Source organism: Micromys minutus (genome assembly GCF_963924665.1).
Source record: "Micromys minutus genome assembly, chromosome: 15".
Taxonomy (NCBI): domain Eukaryota; kingdom Metazoa; phylum Chordata; class Mammalia; order Rodentia; family Muridae; genus Micromys; species Micromys minutus.
This window is the reverse complement of record NC_137984.1, coordinates 3,452,834-3,473,048: the sequence shown is the minus strand read 5'-3', so window position 1 is coordinate 3,473,048 and position 20,215 is coordinate 3,452,834. Positions and strand designations below refer to the sequence as shown.

Genomic DNA, 20,215 nt, shown 5'->3' with positions numbered 1-20,215 from the left:
GCTCTCTGTTTGAATGTGACACTCTAGGTTCCTGCAGCAGAGTCTGAGAAATAAAAGTCTGCAGATGAGTGACTATAAGATCGCCCTGCTGTGTAACGCGTACTCCACAAACTCGGAGTGCTTCACGCTGCCCATGGGCGCTCTGGTAGAGACTATTTATGGGAATGGCATTATGAGAGTGCCTCTCCCCGGAACAAGCTGTCTGGCCTCAGCATCGGTGACTCCCTTACCCATGAACCTCCTGGATTCACTGACAGTGCATGCCAAGATGAGGTGCGCTCTTTTTCTCTATCTGGGAGTTGATAGAAATAATCTGGTACTTTATCTGATTATAGGTGTGTATGTGTGCATATGTGTGCATGGTCTCTGCATTTAAAAATGACTCCTTCACAGAAATGAATGTTGTTAACCGTGGAAGCTGCAGACTGTGCAGAGGAGCGTGAGGCAGACAGTGACTTTATCCTTTTCACAGGAAAATGGAAAAGCATGTTTGCATCTTTTTTTCTGATGAGTAAATTTATGATTTTATATATTATGGGCAAAAATGTGTTGTTATATCTTGCTTTCCTCCTATATTAAACATCTTTTCGTGTGATTGTCATCCAAAACAGTTTTGGATCGTTACAGCAAAGCTTCTTAGGGAGCTTAAGTGGCCGTTCTGCATTGCTAGGAGTTGAGGGTTTGGTGGCACTGTCGTATTAAGGAGATGTTGATGAAGGCTGCCTTATAGCAGTCACAGTGATGACTGTCGTTGCATTTGCTTTCAGTCTTTTTCTTACATTTTTTACTAAACCTTTTTCTGAAAGGAGAATTGCTGTGTCCTCGAATTTCAAATGTTGAGGCTTTTGCCTTGTTACACACATAGGGACACTTGTTACACACACAGGGACACTTGTTACACACACAGGGACACTTGTTACACACACAGGGACACTTGTTACACACACAGGGACACTTGTTACATACACAGGGACACTTTAGAGTTGGGTTTCCTTCCTGGAAAGCAGAAAAGCTTCTGTTGGCACTAGAGCTCAAGTGCCCAGGGTAGTCAGGCTGGAACTGCCGTGAAGCCTGAGGCAGCATTCGGAGAAACAGGTACTAGGGCACACGGAGGCCAGTGTGCAGATGCACACGACAGGTAGAGGGTGTCGCCCTGAGCTCACAGCTCAGGTGGTGTGGGGAGTAGAATGCTGCCTGTTGTAGCTGCTCACAGTGACTCCTTGAGAAGGACTAGGCAGTTCAGACATGGCTGCGCCTTAAGCTCTAAGTACTGATGCACAGTACGGAGGGCTGGCTTTACCCTGAACACAAGGACCCGTCCCTGTGTGGAAGCCACGTCACTGCCAGGTGTCCTGTACAGCTGAAGCTTAACTGAGCCAAGTGTGTTGGAGCCACTGCATTTCAGATTCATAACTATTTGCTGCTGAGAACAACTCCTGTTTATAGACACAGGTTCTCACTTTCTTCTTCCTCCAGCCTTATTCACAGCATTGCAACCAGAGTGATAAAACTGGCTCATGCGAAGTCCAGTGTGGCACTGGCCCCAGCCCTGGTGGAGACCTACAGCCGTTTGCTGGTGTACATGGAAATAGAGTCTTTGGGCATCAAAGGATTCATCAGTAAGACAAACTCTGCTGCTTCTGATGGTTAACGTGTCAGTGATTCAGAGTCTTCCATGTGCGGGTGCGGCAGGGGCTAGTCCCTGACCCTGAGGCCGACCTGCACACGCGTTCTCAGATGCCGCACTGCTGCCGAGTGGCCAGGCCTGAGTCTGACTGGAAACACTTTTCTCATTCACTTCATCAGTAGTATGAGTTTTAAACATAGTAACTTTTTTCCCAGAAGTGAATTCGACTTTCTTTGGATGAAAGAAAGAATGAACAAGGAAAGACATTAGGTTTTTTGTTCTGGTCTAGGTTTTGGGTTTTTTAAGATAGTGTGTCCTGTTGTCTAGTCTAGGCTGGCCTCTGACTCCTTATGTAAGCAAGTCTGGCTCTGAGCCCCCACCCCCGTCCCCGCCCCCGCCCCCCCCCCCCCCGCCCCTCTGCCTCCTGAGTGCTGGAATTGTGTGCCTTCCTGGCTGGCCTAGCTTGGCTTTCTTCCTTCAGTGTTAAAAGTGAGTCTGTCTCAGTTGCACTGGCTGCAGTGGTGTACACTGTAGTCTCAGCTGAGGAGGTGAAAGTTCTCTGCCAGCCTGCGTGATGGAGGCCTTGGGTTCTATTGCAGCACTGTGTGTGTGTGTGTGTGTGTGTGTGTGTGTGTGTGTGTGTGTATGTATGTGTGTGTATATGTGTGTATGTGTATGTGTGCATATGTGTGTGCATGTATATGTGTGTATGTGTATATGTGTGTGTATGTGTATATGTGTGTATGTGTGCATATGTGTGTGCATGTATATGTGTGTATGTGTGTGTGTGTGTGTGTGTGTGTGTGTGTATACAGAGAGAGAGAGAGAGAGAGAGAGAGAGAGAGAGAGAGGAGGGAATGAATTTCATACTCAGAGGTCTGAACCTTGACTCTATAAAGATATCCGAAAGGTATCTGAGGTGTGAGGCAGACCCGACGGGCTTTATGGTTTGGGTTGGTTGGTTTTTGTTTTATTTTTGTGTGGTTGCTTTCATTTTATTTTTCCACATTAACTTGAGCCTGACATGTCAAACTCTATAAAGGAAAGATAAGCTCAGTGTATTTAGGCTCTGGAATCTTTACCTCTACAAGTGGAAACATGTATATACTTGTATGTGTGTCTGTTTATAGTCATATTTTCACATACATCCTGAGTGAAATTCTAAGGTATATACAGAGATGTCCTTTCACTAACTGGTACCTGGAACTCTGGCTCTGGTAGGTCAGCTCCTGCCCACTGTCTTCAAGTCCCATGCCTGGGGTATCCTGCACACGCTGCTGGAGATGTTTAGCCACCGAATGCACCACATTCAGCCACATTACCGAGTTCAGCTTCTGAGCCATCTCCACACACTGGCTGCGGTGGCTCAGACCAATCAGAACCAGCTCCACCTGTGGTGAGTGAGGAGCCTTCAGGCTGTCTCCCCTGGGGTGCAGTGCACCCATGCTTGGAAGTGGGGATCTTAATCATCACCCCTCACCCTGCCCCCTTTTTTTCTTATTTGCCTTAAAATTTTAAATTTGCTTCTGAGATACTATAATTTCAGGGAAAGATTGGAATCTAAGTTTTTAAAAGAAATTGAATTTACATATGTTTCAAGTTGTGGTCAAAGTATCATTTTGTGGGAGGCAGAGGCAAGCAGATCTATCTCTGTGAGTTCAGGGCAAGCCTGATCTACAGAGTGAGTTCCAGGATAGCCACAGCTACTGTACAGAGAAACCCTGTCTTGAAAACCAAAAAGGGGAGAAAAAAAAAGGTATCATTTTAATTTTGGTTTTAGTGCAAATGTATTTCAGATAAAAATCTGTAACTTAATGGATATGGGAACACAGTCTCATGTAGCACAAGCTAACCTTGAATTCATTTTTGTAGCCAACACAAGACATAAATAAATTCCTGATCCTCTGCCTCTGCCTCTTGAGTACGGATTCTCTTAGAGTTCTATTGCTGTGAAGAGACACCATGACATGGAACTCTTATAAGGGAAAGCATTTAACTGAGGCTGGCTTACAGTTTCAGAGGTTTAGTCCATTCTCATCATGAAGGGAAGTATGCTGGCATGCAGGCAGACATGGTACTGAAGAAAGACCTGAGAGTTCAGCTTCTGAGGCCTCAAAGCCTACCTCTTAGTCACACATCTTCTACAGTGAAGCCATCTGTACTCTAAGGCCCCACCTCCTAATAGTGCCACTCTCTATGGACCTATGGAGGCCATTTTTATTCAAACCACGATACTGACTCTGTAATGTGTGCTCCCTACACATTTTATGAAATGCTGTCTGTCTAGGACAGGGGTTTTCGTTTAGCCTGCAGGTCAGCTGCTTCACATTGTAAAACACAGCATCAAAAAGGAGGTTATATCAAAGAAGGGAAATGTGTAATCTTTGTGTTAGTACGTGTTTATAACTCTGCACTTGGATCTGCCAACATGCATGTAAACTGTCCTGCTTTCAGCGTGGAAAGCACTGCACTGAGGCTCATCACAGCCCTGGGGAGCTCAGAGGTCCAGCCGCAGTTCACACGCTTCCTCAATGATCCCAAAACCGTGCTGTCTGCAGAGTCTGAAGAACTGAACCGAGCCTTGATCCTGACTTTGGCCAGAGCAACCCACGTCACAGGTAGATCCTGCAAGGGACGCTAGCATGCATTGTGCGCTCCTCTTGGGTCACCGGGAGCACAGCCAGGGGTGCCTATCAGGAAGAGCAAGCCAGTTGCTCTGGATTTCCATTTGTACATAAATAAGTATTTTAGTAATAAGTTTTAAAGAGTACTTATGCATTAGTGACATTTATGTAGAGTGGGTTCTGTGACAGCTCTAATGGGAAGTGGTGCTTTGATGTGCTCTGTTGTTGTCCTCTGTGTGCAGGGTGAGCACGGTGTCCTTTTCTGTCAGAAAGTTCCTGAAAGAGGAGCTGTAAAGTGAGACTCGGGTCCTGCCTATGACTGTGGCGCTTTGCTGCCCCGTGAGCCACTGGCCTGTTTTTTATGTTAAAAACATTTTTAATGTGTGTGTGTCTTTATAAGTTCGTCATTTGGAAAACATTCCCTGAGTTAAGCAGTTGTAGCAAATGTGAACATGTCTCATTGTAGTTCTACAACATTGTGTTTGTTGACATCATTATGAAGGTCATAAGAACATCGTTACATCTGGGAAAACAGTCACACTGTGGACAGGAACTTTTCCAGTTTCTAATTTCCACCTGAAACATCAGACTTAGCATCTGTTGAAGATGCTGTCCTTTGTTCCCTCAAAACAACAGGATGACTTTGTTAATTTTTGAGTGTCTGCCAGATGTTTTATCTGCATAATTACTGGCTTTTCTGTCAGATGCTCTTCTACCTAAAATTGAAATTCCACGAAGAAAGGCAACTGTTGCACCTGAGTTCTTTCCCTCAAGCTCCCTGCAGGTGGTGCATAATAGTGTAAAGTAGTGTACAATAGTGTAAAGTAGTGCATAATGGTGTAAAATAGTGTGGTCTGCTGCCTTCGCTGAGGTGTGCAGAGAGCCAGGCACCCCACTGAGAAATGCTGTGGACAGCTGCAGCTGTTACTTGGATAGCTCTGAGCACAGCAAATCCTGGAAGGACAGTAGGACTAGGTAGCTGTAGAAGCACAAGCCTGTAATCCTAGCTCTTGGAGAGTTTGAGGCAGGAGAATCGAAAAGTTGAGGTTAACCTAGACTTTATTTCAAGACCCTATCTCAAAAATGAAAGGAAGGAAGGAAAGAAGGAAGGAAGGAAGGACACCAGCTACTGCTAGAGATCAGCAGACCACACTTCGGGAGTTATTTGTTTACGAAAGGAAAGAAAGGATACCAGCCTTATCAATTTCAGCCACACTTTTGTCAACTTATTTCCCGTAAGCATCTGTTTTACACTTACACTGGGACATACAGGACTTGTAGTCCTACATCTGCTTTTTCACTTCCATTCTCTTGACCCAGGAAAGACCTTATTAAAAGTAAAAAGGTTTTAAAGTCCTTTGCTGTCTCTTCACTAATTGTGCTCTGGTTTCCTAACTGAAAAGCCAGCCTGTCTTGGTTCTTCTCAGTCAGGGCGTCTGTGTCCTGAGCAAATGCAGACCAGCGGCAGTGTCCGGCGCTGCACTGCGCTTGGCGCTCTTGCTTTTGCTTCCTTGGGTAGTATGTGTTTGTGGTCAGAGATCCGACTCACGTCTGTCTGTGCAGATTTCTTTACAGGATCCGATTCGATACAGGGAACTTGGTGTAAAGATATCCTTCAGACCATCATGAATTTTACTCCTCATAATTGGGCCTCACACACCCTTAGCTGTTTTCCAGCCCCTCTGCAGGTAATTTGGTTCTGAATTACATATTAAATACGCGGCAAAGCTTTTCTTCCAGTCACTGTGGCTTTCTAGGGAGTTCTTGACTTGGTAATAGCTAAAGAAAATTGGCTATTTTCCTTTTGAAAATTCTTCTTTTGTACTTCCAAAATCTCTTGAGTTGCTTCTCATTCTACTGAGGATTAAATGTGTTTCTGAAAATGTACTTATTATGGCTTTATCTTTTTAAATGAGGAGTTTTAGAATCTCCTGAGAGTTAACACATTACTTGGAAAATTCTTTCCTAACACTAAGATGGAGAAAAATCAGCTTCAGTGACATTCTACAAAGCACAAAGATACTAAATTTGACTGTTTTAATATTTTTAACTGTACGACAAAAGTGTAGCTGTGGCTCCGTAGAGGAGAAAGGCGGCTCTGTGTGTCTTCTGAGAAGGGCTACGGCACAGCGCATTGATTCCCATGAAGACTTGCCAAGCACACACTCTGGGTCCCAGCCTTAGAGCTTCTGCTTGAGCAGATCTGGGTAGGGCCTGGAGACTGGCCGAGCATGTGGCTCAGGGACCACTGGTCTGTCGTAACTGATTGTCCTTGCGGAGACACTGCGTATGTCACCTGAGGAGGAGACACATTTCTTTTTCTTCCTTCTCTTCCTCCTCTCAAGGATTAATAAAAATGATTGGAGAGACTGAATTCAGGCTTGCTTAGAATTCGTTTAGGAATTAGAAAGAAGAAACTTAGACTCGCTAGGCCAGCCTGTAACAGGCAGGCTCTGGTGACTGCCAGACTCAAGGACATTTAGTTCTGTAAGATACGTGGATACAGAATGACATACTTGTTCTCCCAGAACCAAATGCACACTAAGTCTCTCACCTCCGATTGCCCATGGTTCCATTTTTCTGTATCCGGTGACATGAACTTCCATTCTTCCTTTTAGGCGTTCTTCAAGCAAAATAATGTCCCCCAGGAAAGCCGTTTCAATCTGAAGAAAAATGTGGAAGAAGAGTACAGGAAGTGGAAGTCGATGACTGATGAGAACGAGATCATCACCCAGTTCTCCGTGCAAGGCTTCCCTCCACTCTTCCTCTGTCTCCTCTGGAAGATGCTCCTGGAAACGGACCATATTAGTCAGATTGGGTACAAGTAAGCCGGAAGGAAGCCTGGGGTGTCAGTCTGTTTGACAGTCTGTGGCGTCCATATAGGAGAGCTCAAGTCTCTCTCTTTGCCCTCTAGAGTACTGGAGAGAATTGGGGCCCGGGCCTTGGTGGCCCATGTGAGAACGTTTGCAGATTTCTTGGTGTATGAGTTCTCTACGTCAGCAGGAGGTCAGCAACTCAATAAGTGCATTGAGATTCTCAACGACATGGTATGGAAGTATAACATCGTCACACTGGACAGACTCATCCTCTGCCTGGTAAGAACGTGTTTGTGAGCCTTCTTCCCACGCTTTGATCAGATGGTGCTGATTTCCTCTGTTTGGCTTCTGAGAATAAAATGGATTTATGCTGTATTTAAACTTCCTTAAAGAAGGAATCTTTTTTTTTTTTTTTTTTGGTTCATATTCAATGACCAGTATTGTATCACAGAAGATACAAAAGTGAATAGATTTTTCTGGCCTTGTTATGCTTTGAAATACAAATGATTGATTCTCAGAGGCTCGGGTCAGGAAGTAGTGCAAAGCCACTGCGTTTTGTAGTGTGCTGGCTGATGTACTCACTCCCTCGGGAGTCAGGAGTTCCTCCTGTGTACCCACTGTCCTGCAGATGCAGCTCTTTAGTTGGTTTGTTTTAGGTTGTTTTATGTGCATGAATGTTTTGCTGGCACTCTTCTTTGTGTGCCACGTGTGCTGTCTGCAGTATGGAAGAGGAGGTCAGGTTGCCTGCAAACGCTGAGAGTCACACCCGTCACACCCACATTGCCTGCGAGAGCAGTCACTGCTCCAAACTCTGAGCCAATACTCCAGCCCTTTAAGCTAAGTTTTACAAGAGACTGAATTAGACTAGGAAATTACATGGTTTTTTTCAAAGTGTGGTGGCTGGCTGTGTTGGCACAGCCCTGTAATTCCAGCAGATGCAGGGGGATCATCATAAGTTCAAGGCCAGCCAGGGCATACTGGAGTATTTGTAGTGGCTTAGTTCATTAACACTGACCTTTCGTCTGCAAAGCATAAATCTACAGGTACTTGTAGTGTAGTAGGGGAACTGAGACAAGTTTATCTGGCAAAGGTGACATAGGTATGTGGGGAAATAGGTTCAGAAAACAGAGCATCACATGACCCTAAAGACATCATCAAAGAAAGGTTTACCTGAAAAAGAGCATTCCTAGCAGGAGGAATAGTGAGCCACAAATAGGCCAAAAACGGGTCAAATAATCTTTATGAATGCTAAAATATTGGTTTGGGGTAGACCAGATATCTGAGGAAATTGTAATAATATAATTTATACAGATAGGACAAGCTCACTTAGTTTTTCTTCTTATTTCTCAAGGCTATGCGTAGTCATGAAGGAAATGAAGCACAGGTTTGTTATTTCATAATTCAGTTGCTGTTGCTCAAACCAAATGACTTCAGGAACCGCGTAAGTGACTTTGTGAAGGAGAATTCCCCAGAGCACTGGCTGCAGAGTGACTGGCACACCAAGCACATGAGCTACCACAAGGTACCACTCCGGCTGCAGCCGCACTTCACCGACACTCTCCTTTGTGATCTGTATGGACGCAAATTAGCTGTGAGGCTCTGCTAATGAGTACGCGTACTTTTAACAGATGGATCGGAATCAATGATAGCAATAAGAAAATTAGTATGGTGTGACTCTTGGGGAGCTGGCTGTTGCTGATTTAGGGAGCATGTGCATTGCTCAATACCAAAAAAAGCAAAATACTGTTATTAAAATAAATAATGATAATAATTAGTAACAAAAGTTAGTATTTCCCCCTTTTGTGTAGCTCTGTTAGCATGCTTTTCCGAGATACTCTAATAAATGTCTGTCTTCTCACCTACAGAAATATCCCGAGAAGCTGTATTTTGAAGGCCTGGCAGAGCAGGTTGACCCTCCTGTACCAATCCAGTCCCCCTACCTGCCCATCTACTTTGGAAATGTGTGTCTCCGGTTTCTCCCAGTATTTGATATAGTGATCCACAGGTTTTTAGAGTTGCTTCCAGTATCCAAATCACTAGAGACTCTCCTGGACCACCTAGGGGGCCTGTATAAATTCCACGGTGAGTCTGTTCCACTTGTGATTCTGCTCATGAACAGATAGGCTGAGCACTGCAGTGGGAAAGGGGTTCCTGCGGGTCTGAAGTGCTGCAGGCTGAAGTCATACAGCTGTTGTGAGATGCACAGCACAGAGCCCCGGGGTTTCTCTGGGGATCTCAGCAGGCTTTTGAGAGGTGCAGTTTGAACTTTTGATATACACAATTTGTATGAGCTGGAGGGACATATATGAGTCATACGGGATCTTTTGGGAAAACTGGTGGTAGAAGAAAAAGGCATATTTGAAGGGAAATTGCCTCATTGAACTGAATTAAGAATTCAGTTCGCCTGTGAGTTTCAGAATCAGGCCAGGGAAGGACAGCGCTCCTCACTGCAGGCTCACAGCTGGGTTTATGGCCTAAGACAGTGGTCCTGGAAGTCATCAAGTAAGATGCATGGGCGTCATTGTTTACAAAGATGTGCTGGTGTGGCCTCACAGCACGTCCGAAAGCTACGTCACAGCCCTGATGAGTGTTAGCCTCTCCCAGAGCTCTGACCCATGCAGTGAAGACATGGGAGCCAGGAACACGATTTGCTGGTTTGTGCTTGAAACCCTGCTCTTAAGACGGGAAACTAGAGCATAATACAGCCAGCGACACAAATGCAAAGGCCACTGCAGGGAAGTGTCCAGTGACAGCCACTGGCCTCTTATAATAGCTTCCTTGAAAGCAGAAGTATATTACTATACAGAGTAAGTGTCGGGCTCAAGGGAGAACGCCTTTAAAAACGGCTCTGGGAGGTGACATGGGCACACGGTATCCCACTGTGTGTGCAGCTGGCCATAGTCTCTGACATGTGACATACCTGGGTGGTCTTCCTTACATGCCACTGTTACAGTTGCCTGGCTGGCTGTCAGATGCCACTCTGGTTCTTCGCTCTCTGTTTTGTTTTGTTATAAATGCAGTGCAGCATTCTGTACCTGGTTCTTTCCCATCTCCTGTGCCGGGGCTGATTATTAAACAGAACAGGAAGACCTCTGCCTCTCTGATAGTTTCTCAGTCCTCTGTGACCATTTTATCAGTGGGAACAGGACCACACTTGACATTTGTTGCTTTCTGTCATTTTTGCACAGTAAATTTGCAGAGGTGAAATTGTCTGCTCGGGATGATCACCCTTACATATTATGTATTATTAGGAATCTTCTGCTGATTTAGGATGAACGTGCTCCCTGTATGCAGTGGTCCAGAATGTGAAGTAATGTCATAATCCTCTGAGCTGTTTTTAGTTAGTCATGTAACCTGATAAACAAGGTGATCCATTTTCTTCTTGGCAGACCGGCCAGTGACTTATCTGTATAATACTTTGCATTATTATGAAATGTGCCTGAGAAACCGTGACCATCTCAAACGAAAACTTGTCCATGCAATCATTGGCTCCCTCAAAGATAACCGGCCACAGGGCTGGTGTCTCAGTGACACCTACCTGAAGCATGCTATGAATGCACGGGAGGACAACCCCTGGGTTCCAGAGGACTCCTACTACTGCAAGCTGATTGGCCGGCTGGTAGACAATATCCTTTCTTCTGTCATGTTTCTTCCAGACTCTCCATAACAAGCAGTATTTTAGCTTGTAAGGACATTTAATGTTGTAAGGTAATGTTTTTATGCATTTCAAAACCTCCTTTTTAATTTTTTCTTTGACCTCAGACTCATTGCCTTGGACGGTCTTCTGCCTCAGCCTCCCCCGGAACTGAGGCTGTGAGTAAACTCTGTACTAACCTTCAGGGCTCCCAGTGTCACTCTGTGGAGTCATGGCTGGCCCGGAACTTGCTATATGGACCAGGCTGGCCTTAGATTCACATATCTGCCTCCCACGTGATGGAATTAAAAGTAGCTTTTACAATTATTTTATCTCTGTAAAAACTTTGAAGCTTTAAGTTACATCATTACACCAGACATATGGGAATCTTCTCTGTTGCTAACTCAACATAAGGACAGATATTATAGACATTTGTCTTCAAGGACACCCTACTTCTGTACTGGCGCAGTGTCTCTCACGGTGCAGGCGTCATTGTGCGCCTGGGGAGCGTTAGTCTTGTTGCTTTAAATGGTGTCTGTAGAGCCAGGTATAGCAGCAGAGATTAGCACATAACCCTACCAACTTTAAATGATGTCTGTAGAGCCAGGTATAGCAGCAGAGATTAGCACATAACCCTACCAACTTTAAATGATGTCTGTAGAGCCATGTATAGCAGCAGAGATTAGCACATAACCCTACCAACTTTAAATGATGTCTGTAGAGCCAGGTATAGCAGCAGAGATTAGCACATAACCCTACCAACTTGGGAGGCTGAGGCAGGAAGATTTTAAAAAGTTCAAGGTCAACCTGAGCTACATAGCAAGACCCTACCTCAGTTAATGAATTAAATAAACATTAAATCCTTGAGTACTTTTACAGCATATATGTTAATAAACAAACCAAATAGCTGTTGCTTTTTTTTTTATCTTTTATTTCTTGAGTTTGATTTCATGTGTACAGAACATGTCTGCATACCATGCCTAAACAGGAATGTATTTCTTCTGGTAATGGGATTACTCACCCTGAAGAGATTAGTACGTTAAATTGCCCTGTAGCTATAATAGAAGTAGGATAAAGAAGCCTGAGGCCACGTTGTTCTCCTGCTGGTGTAGCACTTGTTCTGAGAGTCCATGTGGAAGAGCGACCATGTGTTGTGGGTGGTTGCTCTGTGCTAACTTGAGCTGAACTCATCGCATGGAACTTTTCTTGTGTTTGCTTTGTATTGTTTATCCTTTTATGTTTTAATTGCAGTTAAATCACTTCTTGCTAGCCCGTAATCAGATAAGTTGATAATCAAATGAGGTGCTTGCATTTGGAACTTTATGAAATCTGTAAACATTAGTAAGTGTGAACCACTAATCTCAGAATAGTCAAATTGTTATTGCCTTAATCTTTGTACCCATGGCTGGCAAGTCTCCAGGACCCTTCCCAAACTGTGACTGGAGATTCAATGAGTTCCCCAACCCTGCTGCGCACGCTCTGCATGTGACATGTGTGGAGCTCATGGCCTTGGCAGTTCCAGGCAAAGATGTCGGGAATGCCCTTCTCAATGTCGTCCTGAAAAGGTCTGTGTCCTTTTCCTGACCTGTGCCCCAAAGCAAGCCCTGGGTACTAGCCATCTTCTGCCCCCTCTTCTCAGCACTGCTCACTGTCCCAGGGTGTGCTCACATGGTGCCACTAAAGTCTCTACAGATGATCAGGAGCCGGGGAAGAGCTTGATTTTAGAGCATCCCCAGCTACCCCCGGACTCCAGAAGTGGGGAGTAGTGATTGGGAGAAGGCGTAGTCTTTTCACCCTCATAACTGTTTTTAAAGGACACAGAAAAGGATTCTTTTGTCTGTATTTCTTTTCCTCACAGAATGTCTATTATTGGAGTTGACTGGTTGTGAATCTTCTTAATTATATTTATTTACAAAACAAGAATGTTTTCATAACTTCACTTTTTTTTTTTTTTGTCCTTGTCTGCTTGCAGCCAACCCTTAGTGCCACGGGAGAACATTACGGCGTGGATGAACGCAATTGGTCTCATCATCACGGCCCTCCCGGTGAGTTCCTAACTGTGGTTTGTAGTGACGCGGTGGCAACCAGACAAGTGCACCCAGAGTAAGCTTACCCCAGGAGCTCATGGAAGCCAATGATCCACTGCCTCCTCCAGTCTTTCCTACCAGTGCTTTTTAACACCCCATAGTGAGGCTGGAGATGCAGTCAGTAGAGCGCCAGCCTAGCCTGCAGCCCTGGGTTCGAGTGCATGGAACTTGGTGTGGTGGTACATACCCACAGTCCCAGCACTTGGGAGGCAAAGGCAGGAAGATTGAAGCTTCTAAGTCATCCTCAGCTATATCATCAATTTGAGGCTAGCCTGGGCTTCGTGGGGCCCTGTCAACACGTACATGTAGTTACAGTCACTACCACTGTCCTTTTGCTGTTCTGTGTCATATAAGTGTGTCTGTTAGACATGTCTGTCTCTGCCAGTAGCAGCTCCCCCATCCAGTCTTCATTTCTGTCTCAGTCTGGTCTGGTTTGGGCCGGTTATCATGCCGTGTGTCCAGTCAACCCTCCTGCACACTGCTCATCGAGAAGCGTTAGTGAGTGAGCCATGTGCGGAACTTCTCTGTCATCCGCCAGCTCCTCCCTCTCTGGCCTCCTCCTTGTCTCTTGACCTTTAAATAGCGTTGATCAGCACCGTGTTCTCTGCACTTGCTGGGAACTCTGAATCCATGTTTTGTTAATATGCTTTCGAATTGGAATACAGGTGTTTGTGTCTGTTTTCACATGTGTCCCAGGCTTCTCTGTATAATAAAGATTAGCAAAGCCGGTTTACTGCATGGGAGATGTCAGGCTCTGACTAATGCACTGCAGAAGCTCAAGTGAGCCTTTCCCCAGGTCAGGCTGGTTCAGACCGACACAGCACACAGCACACAAGCAGCGGAGCAGGGAGGCTCTGCGGTCCAGTGCTGGAGAGTGGGATTGTTTGTAACCAGACTTTTCTCTGGCCTGAGGAACCGTACTGGATTGTGCTTCATGACCGAATCGTGAGCGTCATCAGCAGCTCGAGCCTGACGTCAGAGACGGAGTGGGTTGGCTATCCGTTCCGCCTCTTCGACTTCACCGCTTGTCACCAGTCCTACTCCGAGATGAGCTGCAGCTACACGTTAGCTCTGGCTCACGCCGTGTGGCACCACTCCAGCATCGGGCAGCTCTCGCTCATCCCGAAGTAAGCAGGCTCCCTAAAGAGATTCGGCATCTCTGCTTCAGGCTGAGACCTAAGGCTGACTTACTGGGAGTGTTTCTCACACCTGAGAACACTGCAGAGTATGTTTCAGACAGTGGGGGCCCTGGCTAGTCAGAACCCTCTTTTATTTCAGAATTGTTTCTTTTAATTTCTTATGTGTGCAAGTAGTACTATCTCCTGTGTCCACTGTGCTTTCAAGAGGCTTACTCAGACCTGTGCCCCAGAGTAGATCACACAATTGCCTTTCGAACCGAAAACTGGACTTAATCTATTTTCTCATTACTTTTGTTGACTGTGAAATGCAATCAATTAGATCTAAATTTCATGAGAGTAGCATTTCTGCAAATTTTCTTTTCCTTTTAGGTGAGTCACCTGTTATTTAATACCTGTACTTTATATAAGAATTACTTTTAAATCTGAATTAAATTTATCCAGTGATCAGTCAGTTGAAGACCAGGTGAGATATGGAAGATTTACAGGTACCATTGCTCCCAGGAGAGGGAGATGCTCAGACAGTGTGCCTCGCAGGCTCAGAGAGAGCGTGCAGGCGTGAAGACCTCACATCAAATCCCAGAGCACACGAGGAAAGCCAGGCCTGGCTGCACACACACCTGAGCCTCAGTGCCGGGGTGAGGAACGGGGCCGTCGGATTGCTCCAGGCTCAGTGACAGGGAGTGAAGACAGGGCAGAGCAGACACCCGACATCCTCTCCGGCCTCTGCACACACAGACATACGCACTTCACACCCACAGCACCCACATACATGTGCACAGAACAAAAGAATATTGTTCAAAAGCAAGCGGGACCTTGGAGAAGAAGGGTGAAGCTACACTTTCAGTCTTGCACACTTTTACAGTGTACTATCAGAGTTCAGACTTCAGCTGCCTGAGCTTCATGGGAGGTTTTTCTTTTCATCTCCAACCTTCAGGTTTCTCACTGAAGTGCTTCTTCCCGTAGTGAAGACTGAATTCCAGCTGCTTTATGTGTACCATCTCGTAGGGCCGTTTTTACAGAGGTTCCAGCAGGAGAGGACGCGGTGCATGATCGAGGTGAGACGTCACCCTGGCCGGTGTAAGTCTGAGCGCTCTGCTTCTGGACCGGCGTCTCCACAGCGGAGGCCAGCCACACCTATAACGTGTTGCATGGGTCTGGGATCCACTTATGGGGCTCAGTATTACTGCAGGAAGTTTAATGTACAACACGCTAAACTTGAGACACGGGAAAAGAGCTGTGATCAAGGAGGTAGTCAGAAGTGTGTTAAGAATTTACAATAAGGGGATTGGAGGAAGTCAAGCATTTCTAAGAAAATAGGCAAGAATAGAACTTGTAAAATCATTAGCCACCACAGGGCTGGAGAGATGACTCAGGGGTTAAAAGCACTAGCTGCTCCTGCCAAGGATCTGGATTTAGTTCCCAACACCTACATGGTAGGTCACAGCCACCTATAACTCCAGTTTCCTCTTCTGGCATCTTAGGAATTAAGCATGCACATGGTCCACATACCTACAGATAGAATAAGATAGACTTTTTTTTCTTCTTAGCTAGCAGATGGAACTGGGAGGCATGTTAAGCCTAAGCATCCCTGGAGTGCATTGTTGGTGAGGTCGTGTCTAGAAGGGGATCCCATACCGTACTCTAACAGGAGCGTAGCTGGAGAGAGGCATTCTAGTTAGGCTGTTGTGTAGCACTGTGGTTGTGCTCTGGGTGCAGGCTGTGTCGTAGCTCCTGTGTGCATGGAGATGCGTGGGCTGTGACTGTCCCTCTATCCCAGTGCCGCCCCATGTGCCAGTGTGGGAGACCGGGCAGATTGTGTTGACTTATTCCATCATCTAATCATTTAAGTAACCTAGCCTTACTTGTTGCACAGATTGGAGTGGCATTTTATGACATGCTGTTGAATGTAGACCAGTGCAGCACACACTTAAACTACATGGACCCCATCTGCGACTTCCTCTACCACATGAAGTACATGTTCACTGGCGACAGTGTGAAAGAGCAAGTAAGTCAGCTTTTTGACTCTAGTGATGTTTAGCCTGCCAAACTTAATACATGGTGATAAACATTTTTGTTGGGGTTTTTGGTTTTGTTTGTAAGATGTCTGGCATTTGACCTCTTAAGCCCACAGAGAACATAATTCTAGATACAGCGATAAAGAGATGCTCTCAGCTTTCCCTGTGGTGTTTGAACGGAATAGCAGAGAACCCCTGTGGCATCCATAAGTAGCACTCTCAGCAGTCTGTTCACGTGGGAAGAGCCGTGTGGTGTGGCTAGGAGGACCCCAGGGTGTGTCCTTCCCCACGGGTTAGGGTGCACTGTGGGGTGCTGGACACACAGTGGCACAAGTACAGGTCACGCCGGGGACAGAGTCGGGAGACACGGCGTGAGCTCTGCGCTGAAGTTGAGGGGATGCACTGGAGGTGGCTGCTGGACGTGGGAAGACCTTAGTCGCGTGTGTTCCATGTGTAGGAAGCTGTCTGAGCTGTTTGCGGGTATCAGTGAGGCAGATGTCTGCAGTGCACCCCTCTTTCTGCCAGGGCAGTTTTCAGGTTTACTCTGCTGGATCTGTGTTAATTAGCTCTCTGGACGGCACTGAGCAGTGAGCTTCCCTGTAGCATTTCCACTTTGGGTTTCCTTTGACCATGTTCACTGCTCTGTCAGAGTTAACACTCCCTCTAGAAAGAAGCCTTTCTTTTTGTGTCTGTTTCTGTTACCACACACACAGATGGGCAGAACTGATGGAGACTTTTTTCCTTTGTAAGATTTTTATTTTAGTTGTTAGTGGGTAGGGAGCTGTGCATATGACTGCAGGTGCCACTGAGGAGGGCGCGTCCCTGGGAGCTCGCTCTAGCCACTCAACAGGAGTCCTCCTCAGCCCCTTGATACTATATTTTTAATATGACAGTATTATAGCTTTCTGTCTAAACTGCGTTGATACAGTCATGTTTAACCTGAGGTAGTGAGTATAACGGCCATTTTGTAAGATAAGAATTACAGCCACACTGCTGCTCACAAGACTGAGGGCTAACAGCCCACCAGTGTCTAATTACAACTTCAGCATAACGTGCTTTCATCACCAAAGATCTGTATTCAAGTTCCCAACAGGATGAGTCATTCTGGCTCTGGATTACAGAGTTAAGTCCAGACCAAACTATGCAAATAGCTTCTGGTTTCTTGTTTGTTGCTTGCTTTTTTAGTACAGGGTTTCTCTGTTTGGAGTTACACTATAGACCAGGCTGGCCTCGAACTCACAGAGATCCACCTGCCTCTGCCTCCTGAGTGCTGAGATTGAAGGGGTACACCAGCACGCCTGGCTCCCTTTCCAGTCTTTAAGGGTCTGCCAGGCCAGGCCCTTCTCAGCCTTTGCTTTGATTTTCCCCCGTTTCTTTCCTCTCTTGGCCTTCAATGTTTTTCTTTGCCTCTGGCTGGTTCATCCACACTGTCCTGGCCGTGCTGGTCTGGAAGTTTCTGTCTCTCTTCATCTCAGTTTCCATCTCCATACCGCCCCTCGCATCCTCATGCCACACTGCGTCTTCTCCTGGCACTGTCTGGGCACCACCACGGTTGCTCTGTCTTCAGCATCAGTCATTAAAGCATCAGCTGTGAGAATGCGGAGTCTGTTGAGCTCCGCTGGCGCACTCTTCTTTCTCTTCTTAGCGCCCAGCTTCCTTACTCTGAAATGCTTCTCTCGGGAGACACGACTAAACACCACACAATGAAGATTCTTAAATCCAAAATATGTTCTTTTTATTTGGGCCTAAACTTTGACACAGGAATAAAGCGCAAAGAAACTTTGCTGACAACCTAGTCCTTCCCTTGAGATCAAAGAGCATTAGAGCTGAGAAAGCCAGGAAACGGGTGCATTTGTCTCCTTCACACTTTCTGAGTGTGGCACTGTGGACACGCTGCTGCTTCGGTCTAACTGATGAGTCCCAGTGTCAAGAGGACAGCCTTGGAGAGAAGTGTTGCAAATGCTTTCTGCTTCTGTAGCATTGCTTTTGAGAAGGATGGCCGAGTTGTAGGTGCCCGTCTCTCGGTGGGAGCAGTTCTAGTTGTGGAGAGGAGAGCAGGGCAGCTGGGCAGGAAATGGGTCGTAAGCTCTCGAAGTGAATGTGTACACAGAGACAACCATGTACACACTGCATGTGCACACACAGTGTGTGTGGGAGTATACATGTGCTTGCCTGTGTGAGAAAACAATTGTATTTGTTTTATAAAACTTCCCACGTGCCAACCCCCTTCCTTAGCGTACTGGTGACCGCTGACGTCACTCAGGAAATGTGGACTCTGGTTTCCTAATTATGATCTCACCTCTCAGGTAGAGAAGATTATCTGTAATTTAAAGCCGGCATTAAAGCTTCGTCTTCGATTCATCACGCACATTAGCAAGATGGAGCCAGCAGTGCCGCCCCAGGCCCTCAGCAGTGGGTCTCCAGCGCCTCCGTCTAACCAGGTGCCTGCTTCTCTGCCGGTGACTCAGTGACGGCCGCAGAGGAGTGGACTGAGTCTGAATCTGAACACTGTGCTGGTGAGCTAGGGCAGCCGGCAGGTTCAGATTGGTTTATTCTGATTCAGATTCTGAATCTCTTAACACCTTGGAATCCCTTCTCCCCGTCTGTGTTTTATCTCTAAGAGATTAAATAAGCTGCCTGTTGGAATTGGAGTCCATAGGAATGTGGGCGTTTCTGTAATCAGGTGGCTTTCACAGGCACTCTGGAATTTCCTGTCTCAGACATTTTTAAATTATTGTGACAGCTTCACATTTTGTATACGTGTTCTTACAGACACAACATGTGTCATGGTCACTACAGGTCCTTTTGTACATACCTGCCCTTCCAAAGGAGCCTTTTCATTAGTTACAATAAATTATACTTCACTTGGAGTGCAAGGACACATGAAGTTTCATACTCTTTTTTTTTTTTTTAACCACCTCTAAAGTTTTGTAAATTTTAAACTTACAAATAGTTCTAAATAAATGATGGAAAGTTTCTACCAAAGTAGGTTCTGAGAGTTTTGCCTTTGCTCTGAGCTTTCTGTATAAAATGAGCTAGACACCATCTGAAATTTCTAAAGTTAATAAAGCCGTTCTCAGACATTTGATTCCCTGCCTGTTTGTATCATTCCCCTCTCTGGGGTCATGCCCACCTGAGTCTTCAAATTCTCAGAATCATCCTAACTTCACAAACTAAATATAGTACACATTTTAGTTCTTTAAAGCTTCTTTGATTTTGATGTGTTAATTTGAAGGGAAACGGCACTCTGAAAAATTCTAAAGCCAGTAAAGTGGAACAGATAAACTGCCGCCTTCTTTAATGACCTAATAGGAGCTCCAACTGCCCTAGAGACTGCCTCAGTGTGTGCACTAACTACAGATCCTCAGTGTGTGCACTAACTACAGATCCTCAGTGTGTGTACTACAGATGTTAGCATCACCACCTGGAGACTGCCTCAGTGTGTACTCTACAGATGTTAGCATCATCACCTGGAGACTGCCTCAGTGTGTGCACTACAGATGTTAGCATCACCACCTGGGAACCCCAGGTTACTTCAGGTCTCTACGGTGAGTGTGTTTGTTTGTAGTTCAGGCCCTGAAGTCACTACATCCTTATTTGCCATGTATGTCTACCTTAAAGTTATTTAACGGCATCATTAATGTTTCTAGGCAAAAAATAGTCTTCTCCAGAAACTTTAGAAATGACTCCAAATGTTATTCTTAAAAAAAAAAAAAAAAAAAAAAAAAAAAAAAAAAAGATTTACTTATTACATATAAGCACACTGTCACTGTGTTCAGACACACCAGAAGAGGGCATCTGATCTCATTACAGATGGTTGTGAGCCACCATGTGGTTGCTGGGAATTGAACTCAGGACCTCTGGAAGAGCAGTCAGTGCTCTAACCACCGAGCCATCTCTCCAGCCTCCAAATGTTATTCTTAACATAATTCTAATTCTTTGTGCCACAAGGAGTAGATTGCCTTGCTTTGAGACCCTAGAATAGGAACATGATAGTGCTATGTGTATGAAAATGTTGTATTTTTATATTATCCATATTGACATTGGACATAAGAAAGAAAAGCAGTCTTAAGATTTTCTCAAGGGCATATACATTCCAGTAAATTTGTAAAAAATTCAAATTTCCCTCTAATAATCAGAAATCAAACTTTTTCTCTGATTAGAATTTTAAAATTACTTGTCAGAGACATTAGTAGAAGACAGAAACTTCAGGTTTATAACTTGGGGAAAATCACTACCATAATTGTAGAGTAAGATTTGGGTCCGGGTGCTT

General features: G+C 45.4%; 1 protein-coding gene across 2 annotated transcripts in view; it reads left to right on the top strand.

The window, feature by feature from the left end:
* MED23 (mediator complex subunit 23) overlaps positions 1-18,975 on the top strand; it is a 40,525-nt gene extending 21,550 nt beyond the window's left edge. For both annotated transcript variants that reach the window (XM_080929570.1, XM_080929569.1), the window contains 16 exons: positions 28-273; positions 1,477-1,619; positions 2,849-3,023; positions 4,082-4,245; positions 5,815-5,939; positions 6,870-7,075; positions 7,166-7,346; positions 8,419-8,589; positions 8,933-9,149; positions 10,457-10,693; positions 12,101-12,266; positions 12,674-12,746; positions 13,701-13,915; positions 14,862-14,982; positions 15,801-15,932; positions 18,249-18,975. In XM_080929570.1, coding sequence (XP_080785696.1) covers positions 28-273; positions 1,477-1,619; positions 2,849-3,023; positions 4,082-4,245; positions 5,815-5,939; positions 6,870-7,075; positions 7,166-7,346; positions 8,419-8,589; positions 8,933-9,149; positions 10,457-10,693; positions 12,101-12,266; positions 12,674-12,746; positions 13,701-13,915; positions 14,862-14,982; positions 15,801-15,932; positions 18,249-18,413 — 2,737 coding nt within the window. In that variant the 3' untranslated portion in view covers positions 18,414-18,975. The remainder of the gene's footprint in view (positions 1-27; positions 274-1,476; positions 1,620-2,848; positions 3,024-4,081; positions 4,246-5,814; positions 5,940-6,869; positions 7,076-7,165; positions 7,347-8,418; positions 8,590-8,932; positions 9,150-10,456; positions 10,694-12,100; positions 12,267-12,673; positions 12,747-13,700; positions 13,916-14,861; positions 14,983-15,800; positions 15,933-18,248) is intronic.
* The last annotated feature ends 1,240 nt before the right edge of the window (positions 18,976-20,215 follow it).